This window comes from Lycium ferocissimum, chromosome 5 (assembly GCF_029784015.1).
Source record: "Lycium ferocissimum isolate CSIRO_LF1 chromosome 5, AGI_CSIRO_Lferr_CH_V1, whole genome shotgun sequence".
NCBI classification, from domain to species: domain Eukaryota; kingdom Viridiplantae; phylum Streptophyta; class Magnoliopsida; order Solanales; family Solanaceae; genus Lycium; species Lycium ferocissimum.
Genome location: NC_081346.1, coordinates 4,907,733 through 4,924,905, shown reverse-complemented (window position 1 = coordinate 4,924,905; position 17,173 = coordinate 4,907,733). Strand labels below are relative to the sequence as shown.

Genomic DNA, 17,173 nt, shown 5'->3' with positions numbered 1-17,173 from the left:
TTCCCATTAATCGATTAAGGGTTTGGTTGATGACTTATTCATATTTTATTATTAATGATGCCGTTGGGCCTGCACTTATTTTGTTTTAGTGCTTTCATAAATGATTAAGGGTATGATGTACGGTTCGCCTGGTGGGTGGTGTGTGCTGGGTGCCAATCACGTCTAGCTGGTATTTTGGGACGTGACAAGTACACGTTATGCAAAAGTTATTTCTCAGTGATATTGATGAATGCAAGCATTTGGCCTCAACTTTAATGACAATGTTATATATTAGCATCACAACTTTGAAGTGATATTCCAAATCGGCTTTGGTTTATATATAAGATGGATGACATTTATCTGGAGAATATTTTTATAACTAATAAATGGCTACGGTGATAACTTTTCAAAACAATAATCTCTCCTCCTTCTTTGGAAATATTTCTCTTTGTAAGCCAAACTTTTGATCACCATATGTTATTTCAAACTTTATACTGTCTAAAACTATAAACTATCATCAGAGTAATGCACGTGCAAGTAAGACTTATTTTTGCAAAACGTGTACTTGTCCACATTTTGCAAAAGTTATAACGTGGACCGATACCTATCATGCGTTATACATGGGAGAGAGGGTTAATTTTGTTTCCATAACGTGGAGCACTCCACGATAAACCCAAGCCAACTCCTTTTGGTATTTTTGGCACATAAATGTGCCCTTTAGGCTCCGGACTCATTAATATACTACCAGTATACCACTATACATGAGAGAGTTCACTTTATTTAGCAGGAGGAAAATGTCGCCGCGAGCAATTAAAATCTCAATGGGCGGTTGTTGTGATTTAAGTCCATGATACATATTGTCCACTTTGTTTTAATAGACTTGATGAATTTTTCTTTATGCTACTTCATCATGAAGCCCAAAAATGCTTGTATCATGTAAACATGGGATATACATTATAAAACTTTTCATTTAATTCTCTCATTTTGATGTACAATTTGCCTAAGATATTATGTGCATCCATTCTTCAAAAGTTTGTCAGCCTAGAAGCATGTCAGTCATTGTTTTTGACTCGTTCGGTCCACCCTCAGTCATGAGTGTCATATACACTCCCTTAGGGTTCGACATCCTTGCTAAGATTTGCACAACCACCGTCTGAGGGAGCGTTCGGTTCTAAATCGTATTTGTCACAGCTCAACTCATGGCACGTATTATCTGCTTTGACCAAACAGATCCCAGACTTCACGTCCTCATTGAGGTTTGCACAACCACCATACCGAGAGACTGCCCGACTCTAATATCATATTTGTCACGATCCAAGTCCATGACAAGTATTGTCCGTTTTGGTGCAACATACCTCACAAATTTATCATTCAGGACACACAATTTTTGAGCTCAAAAGCACATGTACCATGTGAACTTGTGTTATCACTTATAAAACATTTCACTTTCTTATTCCATTTTGATCTAAGATTCGCCTTAGGTGTAACTATTGCTACTTGGATTTGACTCTTCCCTCCGTCATAGGTGTCATATCGGTGATACTTTCATATTCTGGAATCTGTATATCATAGCCTCTCACTATTGTGAATTGTGATTTTAGTTTCAGATTAACAGTTATCTATGGTCCATGAAAAGATATATGAAAGGAAAATATAGAAGGAGAAAGCCCAAGAAGTTACGTATAAGTAGGTGATGCTAAAAAGACTAGGGGTGTAAATTGTCAAGAGAATTTAATTAAAATCGGACTGGTCAAAATAAAACAAAATCATTTTTTTGCGCATTGTCCTTCTTTTGGGGTGTTCTTTAAATTTTGCCCACTCAAATTAATTGGTCTTTAAGTTTTCTTTTATTAAAAAGGTGACCAAAAATACCGAGTCCCGGGTTCGAACCCCCTCAAGCATAAAAATAAAAATAATTTCGCAAGACAAGGTTTTGAGAAAAGTCTGCCTTATGCGGCATAGATTGTCTTGAGGCATAACCAAAAGTTTGCCTTATAAGACAATTATCTTTGGATCCGATGCCTTAAGACAATGCTTTAAGACAATCTATCTTGTCTCTAAGTCTTAAGGCACAACTAAAAGTCTGCCTTATAAGGCAACCTCTGCCGGATCCGACATAACTTTTCCAAGCCTTGCATAAATTATTTTTATTTTATATACCTGAGCGATGGCGCTCAAACCAGAATCTCATAAGTTTCTACGCCAAGGTTAAAAATTAAAGACCAAACAATTGAAGCAAAAATTAAAGACCACCCCGAATGAGGGACATTCCTGCGAATTGCCCAAACAAAATACTGTGAATTATGATCCAATCTGTCCATTTAGATTAATATTAAGTTGGGCTAATAAAGGCCTTAGGTGGGTACACCTTTTGCCATCATATCTACATGCATAGTATACTATTCTAGTTTCAAGGATTGAGAAATAAATCAATCATATAAGAAAATAGGAGAAAAATTGTAACAAATGATCTAAACGAATGCAGTCGTTGACGTCAAAACAATGCATATGCATGTACATTGGACGGGTTACAGCATGATTTTGACACCTATATTATTAATTAAAGACGACAATTATTAATTAATGACAATTGCTGGTTAAATTCAAGGAAAAATTGTAAAAAATATCTCTCTATCTTGGAAAAAAGATTAAAAATATCCTCCGAACTTATTTTGAATTAAAAATACCCCTCCTGTTATTAAACTTTTCAAACACATCCCTCTTTTAACAGAATATCCAAACCTCCCAAATACCCTTTTTTTTTACCCGATCCAATAAAATATTAATCCGTAATCCACCAAACAATACCCATATTGGTTGTTTTAACACATTTCTATATGTGGGTACTTATCGAGATTCCATTTTTTGATCTCAGTATGCTAAATAAGCAAATGGGTCACAACCACTATTGGCCACCCAGCATACACAAACAGAAAACGCTTCGCGGCAGAAACAGTTGGAATCGCAACAATTACCAACACATTTAAAGTAATCGACCATAGTCAATCTCCTCAACCTCTCTGAGTCCCTCTCCGCATTCCAACGATGCTAACTATAACTACACATTGATTCCTCCCGTACCTCAATCGACTCCTCCTCAATGCTACTGATCCCACCCCCAAACACAACTAATAATGATTCTTTAAGCTGCCTCATCACCGGCGGCAACGACACTCCCTTTAATATGGTAACCTTCACTTCTCTCTCTCTCTCGAATGTCGATGAAGGGATGTTTAACGTTTGGGTATTGTTTGGTTAATTAAGGGTTAATATTTTATTGGGTCAGGTCAAAAAAATGGATATTTGTGGGGATTTGGATATTTCCAAATCGATACATATAATTTGAGAGCTAGGATTTTAAAATTAAGTATGTTTGTTTTATTAAAAATTTAATAAGAAAAAGATGTCCCCTAAATCAGGGATTCATCCACATTTCCTTATTTCTCTCTTTTCTTTAATATTTTTTATCAAAATCATTATTTTCTGATTCCAAGGACGTATAGAAAGAGGAGGCATATATTTTTCTGACCCAAAATTTCTAAAGAAAATGTATAATTTTTTAAAGATAGATGGGTATTTTAATTTTGTTTTAATTTAAATGCAAAATTTACATTATACCATTATTTCCACGTATTTTTAAATTCAATAAGTATATTTCATTTTACAGGGGAAGACGAAGAATACTGAAGGCGGCAGCTTTAACGGATGGTCAAATTAAACGATTTTTCTTGCTAATGTTATTGTGACTGGATTTTAGTACTGTGTTACATCTTTAATGGGCTTTAGGAGTCCAAATCGATACATGTAACTTTAATTTATTTTCATTTTTTGGTTAACTCAGCTAGGAATATTTCTACCTCAACTTTATTACTAGTTGATAATATTGGTAAAATTTGCCCTTATAATATGTTAATGAAGCTAAAGCTTGAAAGAACACACCATCTTTTCAACTCTTGATGCTATTTGAATATTTCTTGGCCATCGTTTTCTCCATAATCTCGTAGATGTTTATTTTCTACTCTATATATATGAGTGTCTTCATTTTCTTTTGAGAAAACAGCACTTGCAACATTTTGTCCAAAGCAACCCTGGTTCTATCAACCTTGCAATATTCTTTTAGCTTTGTAATTGAAAAATAGTCATTGTCATGAAATTTTATAATCCGTAGATGAAATTCAGGGCATTGTCATCGAGTTCCACTTGTGGAATTTGAGACGGTATAATAATGACTATTTTTTAAAAATAGGACCGCAAAATGATTGTAAACTCTACTTTTACGATAAATGGCTACGCACCAAAGTTTAGCATATTTTTTTTATTTGGGTTTTGGGGCGAGCGGGACTAAAATTAAATTATATTTTCCATATGTTGGTTTCAGGTTTGCTCTAGTTGTGCATGACCATGATCCGTGACTTAACTTTTGAATATTTTTTTTTCCTTCTTGGTGCCGGCATTTTCCCAATCAATCTTGAATGGCAAAAAATAGGTAAATTTTGGGGTAGAAACAAAGTGTAGAAAATGATTATGTTGGTCACATGAATACAGTGACTATTCATTTTGTCCACCTTGAATATAATTTTGGACTTTCGATCATATGCGTACATATTTTAACGACTAAAAAAATTATATGAGCAAGAACAATCTTTTTACATGAATCTTACATCTTACTTTTTCTTTTGTTTCTTAGGATTTAGATAATCCTTTCCTCAAATGACTTGATTTGATACCAAACACATTGATATTATGGTTGAATGTCGGAGTATTGAGTTCATTACTAACAGTTAGGTCAAAATCCTTTTAATTAAGAATTCATTTTTTTTTCCTTCTAAAAGAAAAGGATTAGGAATGATTATTCATTTTCTTACTTTATTCTTAAGATGCCTCTAGGCTCTAACTATAGGTGGATAATCACATTACTTTTAGCCCCACTCCCACCCCCACTTGGCCCACTGCTAATTTGAGGGTGAGGAAGAGATTGAGGAATCCCCAATCATGAAGCATGAGAACAAGCAATTATTCACAAATAAAAAATATGGAAAAAAAAAATATTACATATGGATCAATTTGTTTGGTCACTGCAAAAGTAACCAGTGTTCTGGTTAGCACTACAAATTAAGTGGATGTCGCCTAATAAGTGCGAGGATTAACCTGTATACATTGAACGTGTAAATTTTACACTGTCAATATATTGTAACTTGATATAGCAAATAATATGCCATTTAATGAGTAATTTTATATAGCAAATAATATGCCATTTAATGAGTAATTTTTCTTTAATGAGTCTCACACAACGCAAATTCAGATTCTAATTAGTCAGGATGTCAAAGCGGATACCAGATATTGAGTTTAAAACCAAACAAAATAAATTAAATTATTACTTTTTATATTGTTAATTTATTTGCAATTATCTTTTCGGTGATTTGATAGTGTACAAATTCTTTTATACCTAAGTGTATACAAATTAAACTCCAAATTTACTGTGCCTTTCCATATCCTTGTTTGAGAAAATAATTGAATTAATGAAAAATAATTAATAGGATTAGAAAGACATAATTATTAATCAAAGAACCTCCATAATGTCATTATCAAAAGGGTATCACATGGTACACACTCATTGCCTGTTTTTCTCCTGGCTATTTCCAAAGGAGTCCTCATGGCTTTGGTTTCACATTTATGTGTGTGTGACTATGACATGAACCCATACCTGCTTCCTTCTCCTTCTTATTCTTCTCCTCTTATTTCCTCTTTCTTTCTTGTTAATCTTTTGTATTTTATATTTTTAGTGTTCCTATACTAATTAATTCTTATGAGTATGGGAGATTTTGACGAAGAGTGTGATTATTTATTCAAGGCAGTTCTTATAGGAGATTCAGCTGTGGGAAAATCAAACCTTTTATCAAGATTTGCTAGAGATCAATTTCAGCTGGATTCTAAGCCTACCATAGGAGTGGAATTTGCTTACAGAAATATTAGAGTTGGTGATAAGCTCATCAAGGCTCAAATATGGGATACTGCTGGACAAGAAAGGTACCCAACTTTTTTTTTTTTTTTTTTTAATATTCTTTATTATTATCCTTCTCTCTTCAACAATCATCTTTCATTCTTAAACAAAGTCTTAAAACACAATGGTTTGGACACTTTATGCGTGTTTCTATTATGATCATAACTATTGATTAGTGTAAGTTTTGGGTAAGTCTTAGGATTCTCACTTTAGAAACTCTTATTTCTCTTTTTGGGAAATCTTGGCTTTGTTGCGGTAGTCTTAAGTCTGACGTACTACAATCAGACTTTTCTATAACAATATTTTACTATAACGGCCAAGTTTTCATTGAAACTAATTGTTATATATATATATTCTACATCAGTATTTCGCTATAACAACAAAAAAGTATTCGTCCAAACAAAGATATCATAGATATGCTTAGACTCTCTATAGAATTAGGTTAATACTACAAGAATATCTCGAGACCTTTTTTTTTTAGTATTACCAAAATATTAATGGATGAAAAGTTTGGTCTTAGTTGTGAGAGTACCATATATAAAATACCTGCAAAAATGAAATTGAGAGAGAAGAGTTGGTAATTGCAAGGAGAGTTTGCAATTGATTGAAGGGCTAAATGATATCTCAACATCGGTCCAAACCGGTCTAATTAATCTATGAACCTCATCTACACGCCTCTATAAAAGTCTAAAAAAGTACCCATACCAGCTCACAACTTTGTTGGCATGATCGATAAATTTGACTAAAATGTATATATAAAATCAATGAAATCGATTCATGTTCAATTTCTTTCTCTCTCTTTTTTTTTTTGTCGAAAAAAAAAAAAAAAAAAAGGAACGATATTGCTGTTCGCTATCCATTACGCCAACTTGGCGTTTTATAATTGTTTCAGGTATATATCCATTCTTCAATAATTAAGTAGGAAAATAACAATAATAGTAATGATAATAGAAAAGCAAAGAGCAATATCACAAAAGGCAGATGATAATGCAATGCGTTGTCAATACTTTATTAGGAGTATTAGTTTTCTTAAATATTTTTAGTTCATGGTGGAATCTTGAACTTTTAGCTTAAAAGTATATTAAAAAAAAAAAAACAATGTGATCTCAAAGTTTCAATATTTAGACATGAATATCCAGTACTAATCTTCTTTTTCTTCTCGTCTTTAATTGTTTAGATTCATAAATACACTTTGATGTATAGCGTCTACAAAAAATGAATAAAATAAAACATATGGTGTATAGGTGTGTGCGTAAATGGTGAAATCTTCGTCGTCAGTTGTCCTGTTTTAGGAGTTGTTTAGTAAATAACTTTTTTTTTTTTCTTATGGACTTTCAGACCACAGTCCAAAGATTTTTTGGAACAAACTTAAAATTTTATAAGAAAATTTTAATCATGTTCTAAAATTTTATAAGTTATTGTAAGTTTTAAATGATAGTACTTTAATGTTTTGTTTGTAAATTTAAACAATATATGAGCAAATATCACACCCGAGTCTTAATACAATCCTCCAAAGGCAATGTTTTCACAACTTTTAAAAAAGGTATAAATAAAAAGGTATAAAATCTATTAGTGACCATCTCAAGGACATTTGCCTAAATCATATGGGTAAATAATCAGGGCAATACATAGAATGTGGCTAAGCGCCTAAGCCAGCCAAAATATAGTCTCAGCCCTCAGGTGTGATATTGCGAGCTCGCACTGTTCTTCTCAAAAAATCTCACACCGTTAAGAATATTCGATCCACTCATGCTTTATGTAAAAGTTTCAATATTCTTAATTAACTACCAATGTGAGATCGATTTTATTTGCACTGCCAATATAGTTTGCTAATCCTCAACATAAATATTGTTCCTTTTCTCAGGTTTAGAGCCATAACAAGTTCATATTATCGTGGAGCACTTGGTGCTTTACTCGTCTATGACATAACAAGAAGGGCTACATTTGAAAATCTAAAAAGATGGTTACACGAGCTTAGGGAATATGGCAGCTCAGACATGGTAATTGTTCTTGTTGGTAACAAATCTGATTTGGCCTATTCTGCAAGAGAAGTGAATGTTGAAGATGGGCAAAGCCTTGCACAATTAGAAGGATTATCTTTTTTGGAAACATCAGCAATGGAGAATTTGAATGTGGAAGAAGCATTCCTTTCAATGATCACAAAAATTCATGAAATTATGAGCCAAAAGAGCCTGGAAGCAAAGTTGAATGAAGCAACTACACCAAAGTCACTTCAGGAAGGGAAAAAATTAGAAATCATTAACATGATGGATAATGAAGTAACGGCTACTAAACAAAATGCTAATTGTTGTTTATACTGAATTTACTAATTGTAATTTCTTTGACATATTATATAGTTGGAGAAAAAAAGGGATCACATTTTAATTACTTGTGGTTGTTGCTTTGATTTCTATCTGATATTGGATCTTGTTAACTAATTTTCTTTTGTTCCTTAGCTTTGGGAATTTTTTATGATACACAGCAGCGTCCTCCATGAAAAGTAGTGTTGTTTTATTATGGAAACGTATTGTATGCTAGACACATTAGATTTAAGTGTCAAATTTGATTTTATTTTCCTTCTTGTCTCGACTTACTATCGACTATAGCAAGTGGGACTTTGTCTATATATATGTATGTGGCTACAGGGATGGGTATAGCCTAGGTAGAACTCAGAAGCTTTTGACCTAAATCATTAAAGATTCATCAAATACATATAAATTAAATTTAAATTTCAATTATTAAAGCTTGAAGTCATTGTCTAGAATTCAAGACACGTAAAATGTTTACATTCTAGATTCACTTCTAACTATATGTCATTTTTAATCAAGCTAAAAAAGTAGTAGCAAATGTTAGTATCAAAGGAGTAATTCTAAAATGAATCAATGTCTTAAAGATTGGTCAATGTTATTGGTTACCTTTCGTCTATATAAAATTCTTTTCGTAAAAAATATTTGGTACCAACTACATTTGAATAGAAAAAAAATGTGGAACCATAACGTACCCACAGTTTATATGCTCTAGATTACTAGAATATACATCACGAGATACATGATGTGACCAAAAAATTGTATGCACAAAGAAAAATAAACTATTGGATAGACCGAACAATTAGTCTTTGATCTGATGAACTAGATAAGATATATATGGTCATATAGAAAAATAATTAAGTAAAAGGACTAATATAAATAAGTAAATAACTAATAAAAAATAAGCAGTTATACTTATTTGATTTCAAATCACAATTTAAAAAGAAAGTAACGTGAGATGAAATGGATGGAGAAAGTATAACAATGAAAGGAGAGAGGTATTCTATTAATGCTATCTGATTGGTTCAATGATGTGTCCTATGAAGTCTTTCGATAGTTCTCATTAATCTCTAAAATATTTATGTCTCTTTCAAGAATTAGTCCAGATACTGCTATTTATAATAGTAAAAATAACTAGAAGAAATCTATAACTATCTCTAACAAATTCAATGTTATGATTAAACCATATTGTTTTCGTGTGAAAACAACAGATAATCAATGCGGACAAACTATATATATATTGTATTAGCCAATGAAATAGGATGAATATATATATTTTTGTTGTATCCAATCTCCACATATATAAAGATTGAAATATTGTAAACACATGAAGTAACTTTGAAATTGACAAGAGAGATGGGCATAAAGTATGCCCGAATCTAACCAATTTTTGTACTTTATATATATACGTCATTTCTAGGATTCCACTTTCTAAGGCATTAAAAACTTATCCAAAAGAAGAAAACGGGAAAATGTTAAAAAAGATATATATTCGAGTAAAAATATATTTTACTGATAATGAAATATATATTGTCCGCAATATGAAGTTAGATTAACTAAAAACTTTTATTTAACCAAACATAAAAAATAATAAATCAAACAAGTTTCTTTTGATAGTATTTTCTCAGCATATATATAAATATGTTCACAAGCTAAAAGCGTGTCCCATAAAAAAAGTAATCGATATGCCTGGATTTATTGTTCTTGAGAGAAAAAAAGTAAGAGATGTGTTACAAAGATGAGATGGAATGTGCTCTGCAATATGTATGGTTACATATGAATAACTAAAAGTCCGCTCTCCTCCCATAGACTTTTACTTAAACACACACGTACTTTTACTTAAACACAACTAAAATACTTTCCCTTGAAGCATATATATATTTTTTTTTTTTTTATTTGGCTAACAATTTGGCTAACAAAAACGAAATTAAAAAAAAAAAAATTTTGTCCTATTTCGTTGGTAGTCCAACGAAATAGGCCAAAAATATTTTTATTTTTACATATATATATCCGAAATTAAAAAAAAAAAAAAATTTTAATGCCATTTCGTTCAGCATTTCACGAAATGCACCAAAATTAAAAAAAAAAAAAAAAATTTTGACTGAAATAATTCGGGCATGAACAGTAAGATGCGGGTATTTCGTTGGTTATCCAACGAAATACCCATTTTGGTTTGAAAAAAAAAAGGCATACCATTTTGGCCTGCAAATTTATGCCATTTAAAACTCCGACTCCTATTAATGCTATCTGATTGGTTCAATGATGTGTCCTATGAAGTCTTTCGATAGTTCTCATTAATCTCTAAAATATTTATGTCTCTTTCAAGAATTAGTCCAGAACTGCTATTTATAATAGTAAAAATAACTAGAAGAAATCTATAACTTCTCTAACAAATTCAATGTTATGATTAAACCATATTGTTTTCGTGTGAAAACAGATAATCAATTAGATTGTATTTCAAGGGTTTGAAGACAAGTGGGTCGAATCCAATTCCAAAAACTCTCCGTTCGAGTAAGTTTTCTTGATTACAAGAGTTAGATTGAAAGAACCAAACATAAAAAATAATAAATCAAACAAGATAAATATGTTCACAAAAGTAATTGGTCGGATTTATTGTTCTTGAGAGAAAAAAGTAAGAGATGTGTTACTCTCTACATGTGACCTAACTGTACCTCCACGTGCTTCTCTGCCATAGCGCACTGATCGAGATTTCTTGATATGGCCTGAGTAGGTAGATACGGATTTTACCCAATACATATATGACAAAAAAAAAAACATCAATTCGGGTTTCTCATTTGATTTTGACATGACTATTAAGACAGGAAATGCAAAAACGAATTAATTACAAGTACATTTACATAAAATACATGCTAATGGTATACCTTTTTTTTTTTGTTTTTTGAAATTGTAAAGATACATCTATTATTTTAGGAAAGTAAACATAAAATTAGGACGATTCAAAATAAAAAGTAGGATAATTAATTTGTGATATATGGATTTAACGATTTATTAAATATAAAAACAACTGTAAAGTTCAATTTCCAAATTCTAAAACCAGGAGATTTATTACGAGGTGAAAATAAGAAATTTGAGGAAAGAGAGCACTCAACAACATTGGTTGTTCCCTAAATAATAAATCCATAAAATATTATTCCCCAAGTTTTCAATCTAAATCTTCAAGTTTGCCCCTAAGTTTGGACCGGGAAGAATTCGACTCGTGAAGAAGTGGTTACCAAACGGGCCGCATTTTCCCCTTTAACTGAAATCAAATTTCTTCTAACAATGCTTCAGTTGTACACATAGCAATACACTGTGTTCTGATCTAAACACTAATCCAACGGCCATGGCTCACTGGATCTCTTCCAAGCTCAAAGTCGCCGAAAACCTCCTTCATCAGGTTCCTTCTTTTCCGTCCTTCATCTTATGAATAAATTGCTTATGTTTCTTTTCTTATAGATTTTGTGAAATTAATTTTGATATGTTTGCGCTCAATTTTACCAGTATAACTTAGTAGATTTCTAATTGATTTTCACCGAAAAATCTCCTTTCCTCTTTTTCCATCCATGAAATATTGCATTTGTATTAGGAATTTAGTCAACTTAATTTGATAATTTTTGCGAGTATAACTTAGTATTTACTGTAGGAGTTATCTAATTGCGTTTCCCTCATGTTTATTATTCGAGTGGTTCAGATGGATCAACAAGCAGGGGATTCACTCATTGATTATATGTTTCTTAGGGATTTATTGAAATTAATTCTACATTTTTGCTCTAGTATTACTTACTACTACTTGGTACTTATCTAATTGATTTTCCCTAAATATATGTTCGAGTGGTTCAGATAGATCAACAAGCAGCTGATTCACTTCGTAAGAGTGAGAAGCAGCTATCTGATGATATAGATCGCGAAAACATAGCCAAAACGAATGAAAACAAGCCACTTAAGGACCAGTTCAAGAAGAAAAGCCTCGAAACAAATGATTTAATCCAGAAATCCAAATATGATCGTAATTCATCTTCTATTAGCCTGGATAAGAGCAATAGCTTTGGCAGGAATAATAGTTATAAGGTACATAAGGAAACTGTGATGCCAATAGATTCGGTACATAAGGGAGCTGTGACGCCAATAGATTCGGTACATAAGGGAGCTGTGACGCCAATAGATTCGGTACATAAGGGAGCTGCGACGCCAATAGATTCGAGCCCCAAGTCCACTACCAATGCGCTTACTGATAATGATTGGACTGAATTGCTAAGTGCACCGAGTTCCACTGCTGGGGCGACTACTGGTAGTAATGGAGTGGGAAGTACCCGTAGTGGTCGGAATGATGGTAGAAAGCAAAAGAGTTTGGGCTCCGGGTCAAATTTGCCAGCTGTAGGAGGGAAACAGAGCCAGAAACCTCAAAAGGTTGTTAAGAGTGTTAAAGGATCAAATATTCATTCAGAGAATGAGGTAAACAGTAGAAGGTTAGACAGAAAAGCTAGAACTTCAAATGTTGAACTCAAAAGTGATGGGGAAGGTTTGGGAAAAGGGGACCGTCATCGGAAACACGAGGATGTGAAGTCCTTCCGTGGAAATAAGGATGAACAAATTGAAGTAAAGAATGAAGGTTTGGAGGTTCTTAAGGACGTAGAGAAGTCTCTAGTGAATAGTCGTTCTGAAGATAAGAGCCTTGGCATTGTACCTGGGTCTTCCACTCTTGATAAGGAGTTGGACATAAAGAATCAGCTGGATGATAATCAGAGGATTAGGCCTGTGAAGGCTACGGTTGACAGACCAAAAATGGACTCTCCAAGTTTGACTTCTCTGAAGATGAGCTCTTCTTCACCTAGTAATGCAGAGTCTGATTCTGAGACAGATTCAACATCTTCATCAGACTCGGAAAGTGAACGTGAAAGAGAAGAAAGGAGAAGAAGAAGGCAACAGATCCTGGCTGAAAAAGCGGCTGCAAAAGCAATGGAAGCTATAAAAGAACGTGAGAACAAGGTTGCTAAATTGGAAGGGGAGAAACAGAGCTTAGAAAAAATACTTGAAGAGCGGGCCAAACAACAAGTTCAAGAGGTAAATACTTGATCTTTCTGTTTATTGTTGTTATTTGGAATAGTTTACTTTCCTGGTTTTAACTTGTGTTGGAAATCATAGTTTTATCGGAACAGGGTTATATTTGCCCTTGTACTTTTAGAAATAAGCTATATTTGCCCTTCGTTATACTTTTTTGATTTACCCTTGTCATCCAACTTTAGAGTCATAGTTATCCCTCATCAGTTAAATTCAATGTCTCCACCTAAATTTTCCTATGTTGCGCCTACATGGCACATTTATTTTCCAACTAAATCTACTCACCCATTTAAGCTCTTTTAACCCGTCCGCCCGACCCACCGACCCACTAAAATATTAAATTCCAAAAGTTTCATTGTTTATCCATGATGGATTTTCATTCAATACTCAGTAGTAATAGACTATGTTTTGAACAATTAAAGATCTTAACATTCAAGATGTGCAATTATTTCTAGATATATGCAGTTTGGGTGTTAGTAATGTTTGATTTGGGCAAATTCAACTCTCACTTAAACCAGAAAATGTAAAAGATGTGGGTGACCACTTAGGCATTGACTAAACAAATTATTTCTTAGCTTTTCACCCGTGATGCAGCCAATGACTTGGCAACTTGAATATACCATGAAAATCCTGTCTAGAAAATCTAGTTGATATTACACGTTTTTTGTGCAATTGTTGAAGTACATATAGTTGTCAATACTGAAATACCAAATACCAACCCATTAACAGTTTTCTGTAAATTCGAATATTAGACCTTTAATTGTTCAAAACATAGTCTATTACTGTTGAATGAAAGTCCACCATGGATGAACAATGAAACTTTTGGGTTTTAATATTTTAGTGGGTCGTGTGGATGGGTTAGAAGAGTTTAAATGAGTGAGTAGATTTAGTTTGAAACAAATGTGCCACGTAGGAAAATTTAAGTGGGGACATTGTATTTAACTGATGAGGGGTAAATATGACCCTAATGTTGGATGACAAGGGTAAATATGACCCTAAAGTAGGATGGAAAGGGCAAATATATCAAAAAAGTATAACAAAGGGCAAATGTAGCTTATTTCTAAGAGTACAAGGGCAAATATGACCCTTTTCTGTAGTTTTATTTAATAGAAAATTGGCTTGCTATCTAGGAAAGGATTTGACCTCCCCCAACCACATGAGCAAGCAGTTCCTGACTCAAGATCATACAGACTTTGCAGCAATAAACATTTTTTCTTAATAAGTAATGGCAGTAATCTGTTTGTTGTTCTGGAGCTAAAGATAAAATGTGCATTTGGCACAAGAAAGTCTTTCAGAAGAGGCGTCAACCTCTATACATAAATTTGACTGGAAATTTGTCCATTTTTGATAGGTTTCTTTTAACTTTCTTCTGGAAGGGATACAAAAGTCTCTGGTGTTGAAGTAAAATTTGGACCATTTTTTAATCAAACCACATGGGCATACTAACTTGATAGGCTTAGACATTTAGTTGTGTTCTTGATCATTTCCCATAACACTTTCAATTACCAGATTGAAGTTCTGAACTTCATTTATATTGTGCATTGATCTGATCATACGTTTTCCCTAGTCTCCTGAGAACTTGTTTCATCAACTTTTTGGTTGTTCTTGTTAAAATAAAAGTTGGAAAAGAAGAACAATAAAGAATTATTCTGCTTATTCCACGCTGGCTTAGCTAGTAGTAAATCTTTTGAGAATAAATCTTCAATCACTAAGTTGCTCTTTCCGTGCATAAATCAGTTTCCTTTGTAATGTCCACAGAAAGGCTGATGTTTCTTAGTCTTGGTTGTACTTCTCCCTAGTATGTCCACCTACATTCGTCACAAATAGAATTATAAGACAATTCAATGTTATGGCCAACTGCCATCCTTATGCCTACTTCTTTTGTTATAGGCTTCTGAGTTACAGACGAACATGATGGAAACAATGGAAGCTGTTGAGTTGGAGAAACGGAAACATAATAGTACTAGAATGGAAACTCTTAAACGATTAGCAAAGCTTGAGGTACTTTGAAATCTGCTTAACCATTCTGCTTGTACATGTTTTACGTTCAGTTGTTGGGCAAGCAGGATAGGGCTTGCATAAATATTATGGCTAAAGCATCCCTTCGAAAATGAATATTTAACACTGTAGCTATTTCTTGCAGACTGTAAATGCTGAACTTGCAAGGTCTCTCGCTGCTGTTCAACGGAATCTTGAAGTAGAGGTATATGAAATATTAACACTTGTTTCAGCAGAATTTGGAAATCGTGCTGTACTCTGCTTCTACGACAAGAAAACAGTTATAACACATTTTCTGTCGCATTTTTTGGGTGTTAATAGCATTGCAGCGATGTGGTTTCATAAGTAAAGAATATTTATAACTCCTTAGTTGTAGCTGATTTGTTTTGCAGCCCTCTACCTTGGTCCTGTCGAGTATCTATGTTCTCTTTTTTATTTCCTTTCGGGGAGGGAGGGGATGCAGCGGTGTCACTTCAGGTTGTTGCCAATACATTTTGTCCCAAAAAAAAAGTGGTTGTTGCTGACATACATAAATGAAGGAACAAATAAGTGAGTTCATGCCTCACCTAGAAAGACAATATGTCGTTTTGAGCAAGTGAGCCAAGACCTCATATGTTATTTGTACCTTGATATCGTACTCCTCCCCTATTTTTTCTTTCTAAAAGAACAAAGCAGCTTAAAGAAAGTATTACTAATTTGGTTTTTAATATGAATCAATTAATTTTTCAACTTCAGAGATTACTATTTCTGATTGAATATGCTTAGGAATCAGAACTGTTAATAAAAGCATTTTATTCACTAGTGTTTAATGTTAATGCTTCAGGTTAGTCAGGTTGCTGAACTACGCCAACAAATTGAGTTAAAAGAAGCGGCTTATGAAGGTCTGCTTTTGGTATCTTTGACCGAGTCAGAAGTTGTTATCTTGTCACATTTTTTACTTCGCACTAATCAGGAAAAATGCATTACCCATACTTGTATTGGATGTGCATTTAAAAATTAAACACATCTTTGGTTATGTGTGATAATATGAATTTCAGACAACTTGTGTTGTCAAAGTCTGCAAGGTACAGTACGTCAATTTGTGGCATTTCCTGCTTGAGACATCAACATTGTACAAATTGCATTGCAATATAGGTGGCTGGTTGATTTAATGATTCACAGGACAGGAGGCCAGTTTTCTAGTCAGCTTCTGTAGATCAGTTCATCTATTTCTTGAATCAGATCCATTGGTGGGAAAAAATGAAAACACAAAAAATTGAAACTGACAATTTTTTTGTAAAAATGTTTTTCTTTTGCGAAGATAGGTTTTCTTCACAAGAAAGAGATAACTGAAGCTTTTTAACAATCTTCTTGTCTTGCAGAATTGAGAAGGAAGATATCTAGGACACGGGGAAGTGGTGTTAACGTAAGTAATGCCGGCTTTTCTTTGTCTTTAAGCAGATTACTTTCTCTAAGATAACTAAGTTTTCCTTTCCCTATCTTCTAATTCTTTTCTTTTTGATGATTATTTGTAGTTAGTGGCTTCAAAAGGCATTGAAGTGGAGAGGGAGATGCTTGAAGCAGAACACTGTTTCTTAACAGATAAAGTGGGATTGTTGCAGGAAAAGGTAACCAACTTTTGGCACAATCAAAATTTACTTCTCTGCGGGACCTTTTTGAGCTAATATAGCCATATAGGAGCCGAATAGTACAATATCTTTGGAAACACTAGATCTGAGTGGATTGTGTATGCCATCTTTATTTCATGCACTTCTGTTAGCACATTTAATTGTTAGAACAAGAACAACAGTACTATTTGGGTTTTGGCCCAGAAAATATGTCTACTTTGTGA

The 17,173-nt window shown here is 33.3% G+C and overlaps 2 protein-coding genes across 2 annotated transcripts; both read left to right on the top strand.

Moving 5' to 3' along the window:
* Positions 1–5,624: 5,624 nt before the first annotated feature.
* Positions 5,625–8,368, top strand: LOC132055570 (ras-related protein RABA6b). The gene is made up of 2 exons (XM_059447459.1): positions 5,625–6,006; positions 7,845–8,368. The coding sequence occupies exons 1-2, from the start codon at positions 5,786–5,788 to the stop codon at positions 8,299–8,301; spliced, it is 678 nt and encodes a 225-aa protein (XP_059303442.1). The 5' UTR covers positions 5,625–5,785; the 3' UTR covers positions 8,302–8,368.
* Positions 8,369–11,384: 3,016 nt separating this feature from the next.
* On the top strand, positions 11,385–17,152 carry LOC132055569 (golgin candidate 2). The gene is made up of 7 exons (XM_059447458.1): positions 11,385–11,683; positions 12,127–13,347; positions 15,235–15,345; positions 15,488–15,547; positions 16,166–16,223; positions 16,704–16,747; positions 16,857–17,152. The coding sequence occupies exons 1-7, from the start codon at positions 11,630–11,632 to the stop codon at positions 17,004–17,006; spliced, it is 1,698 nt and encodes a 565-aa protein (XP_059303441.1). The 5' UTR covers positions 11,385–11,629; the 3' UTR covers positions 17,007–17,152.
* Positions 17,153–17,173: the final 21 nt, after the last annotated feature.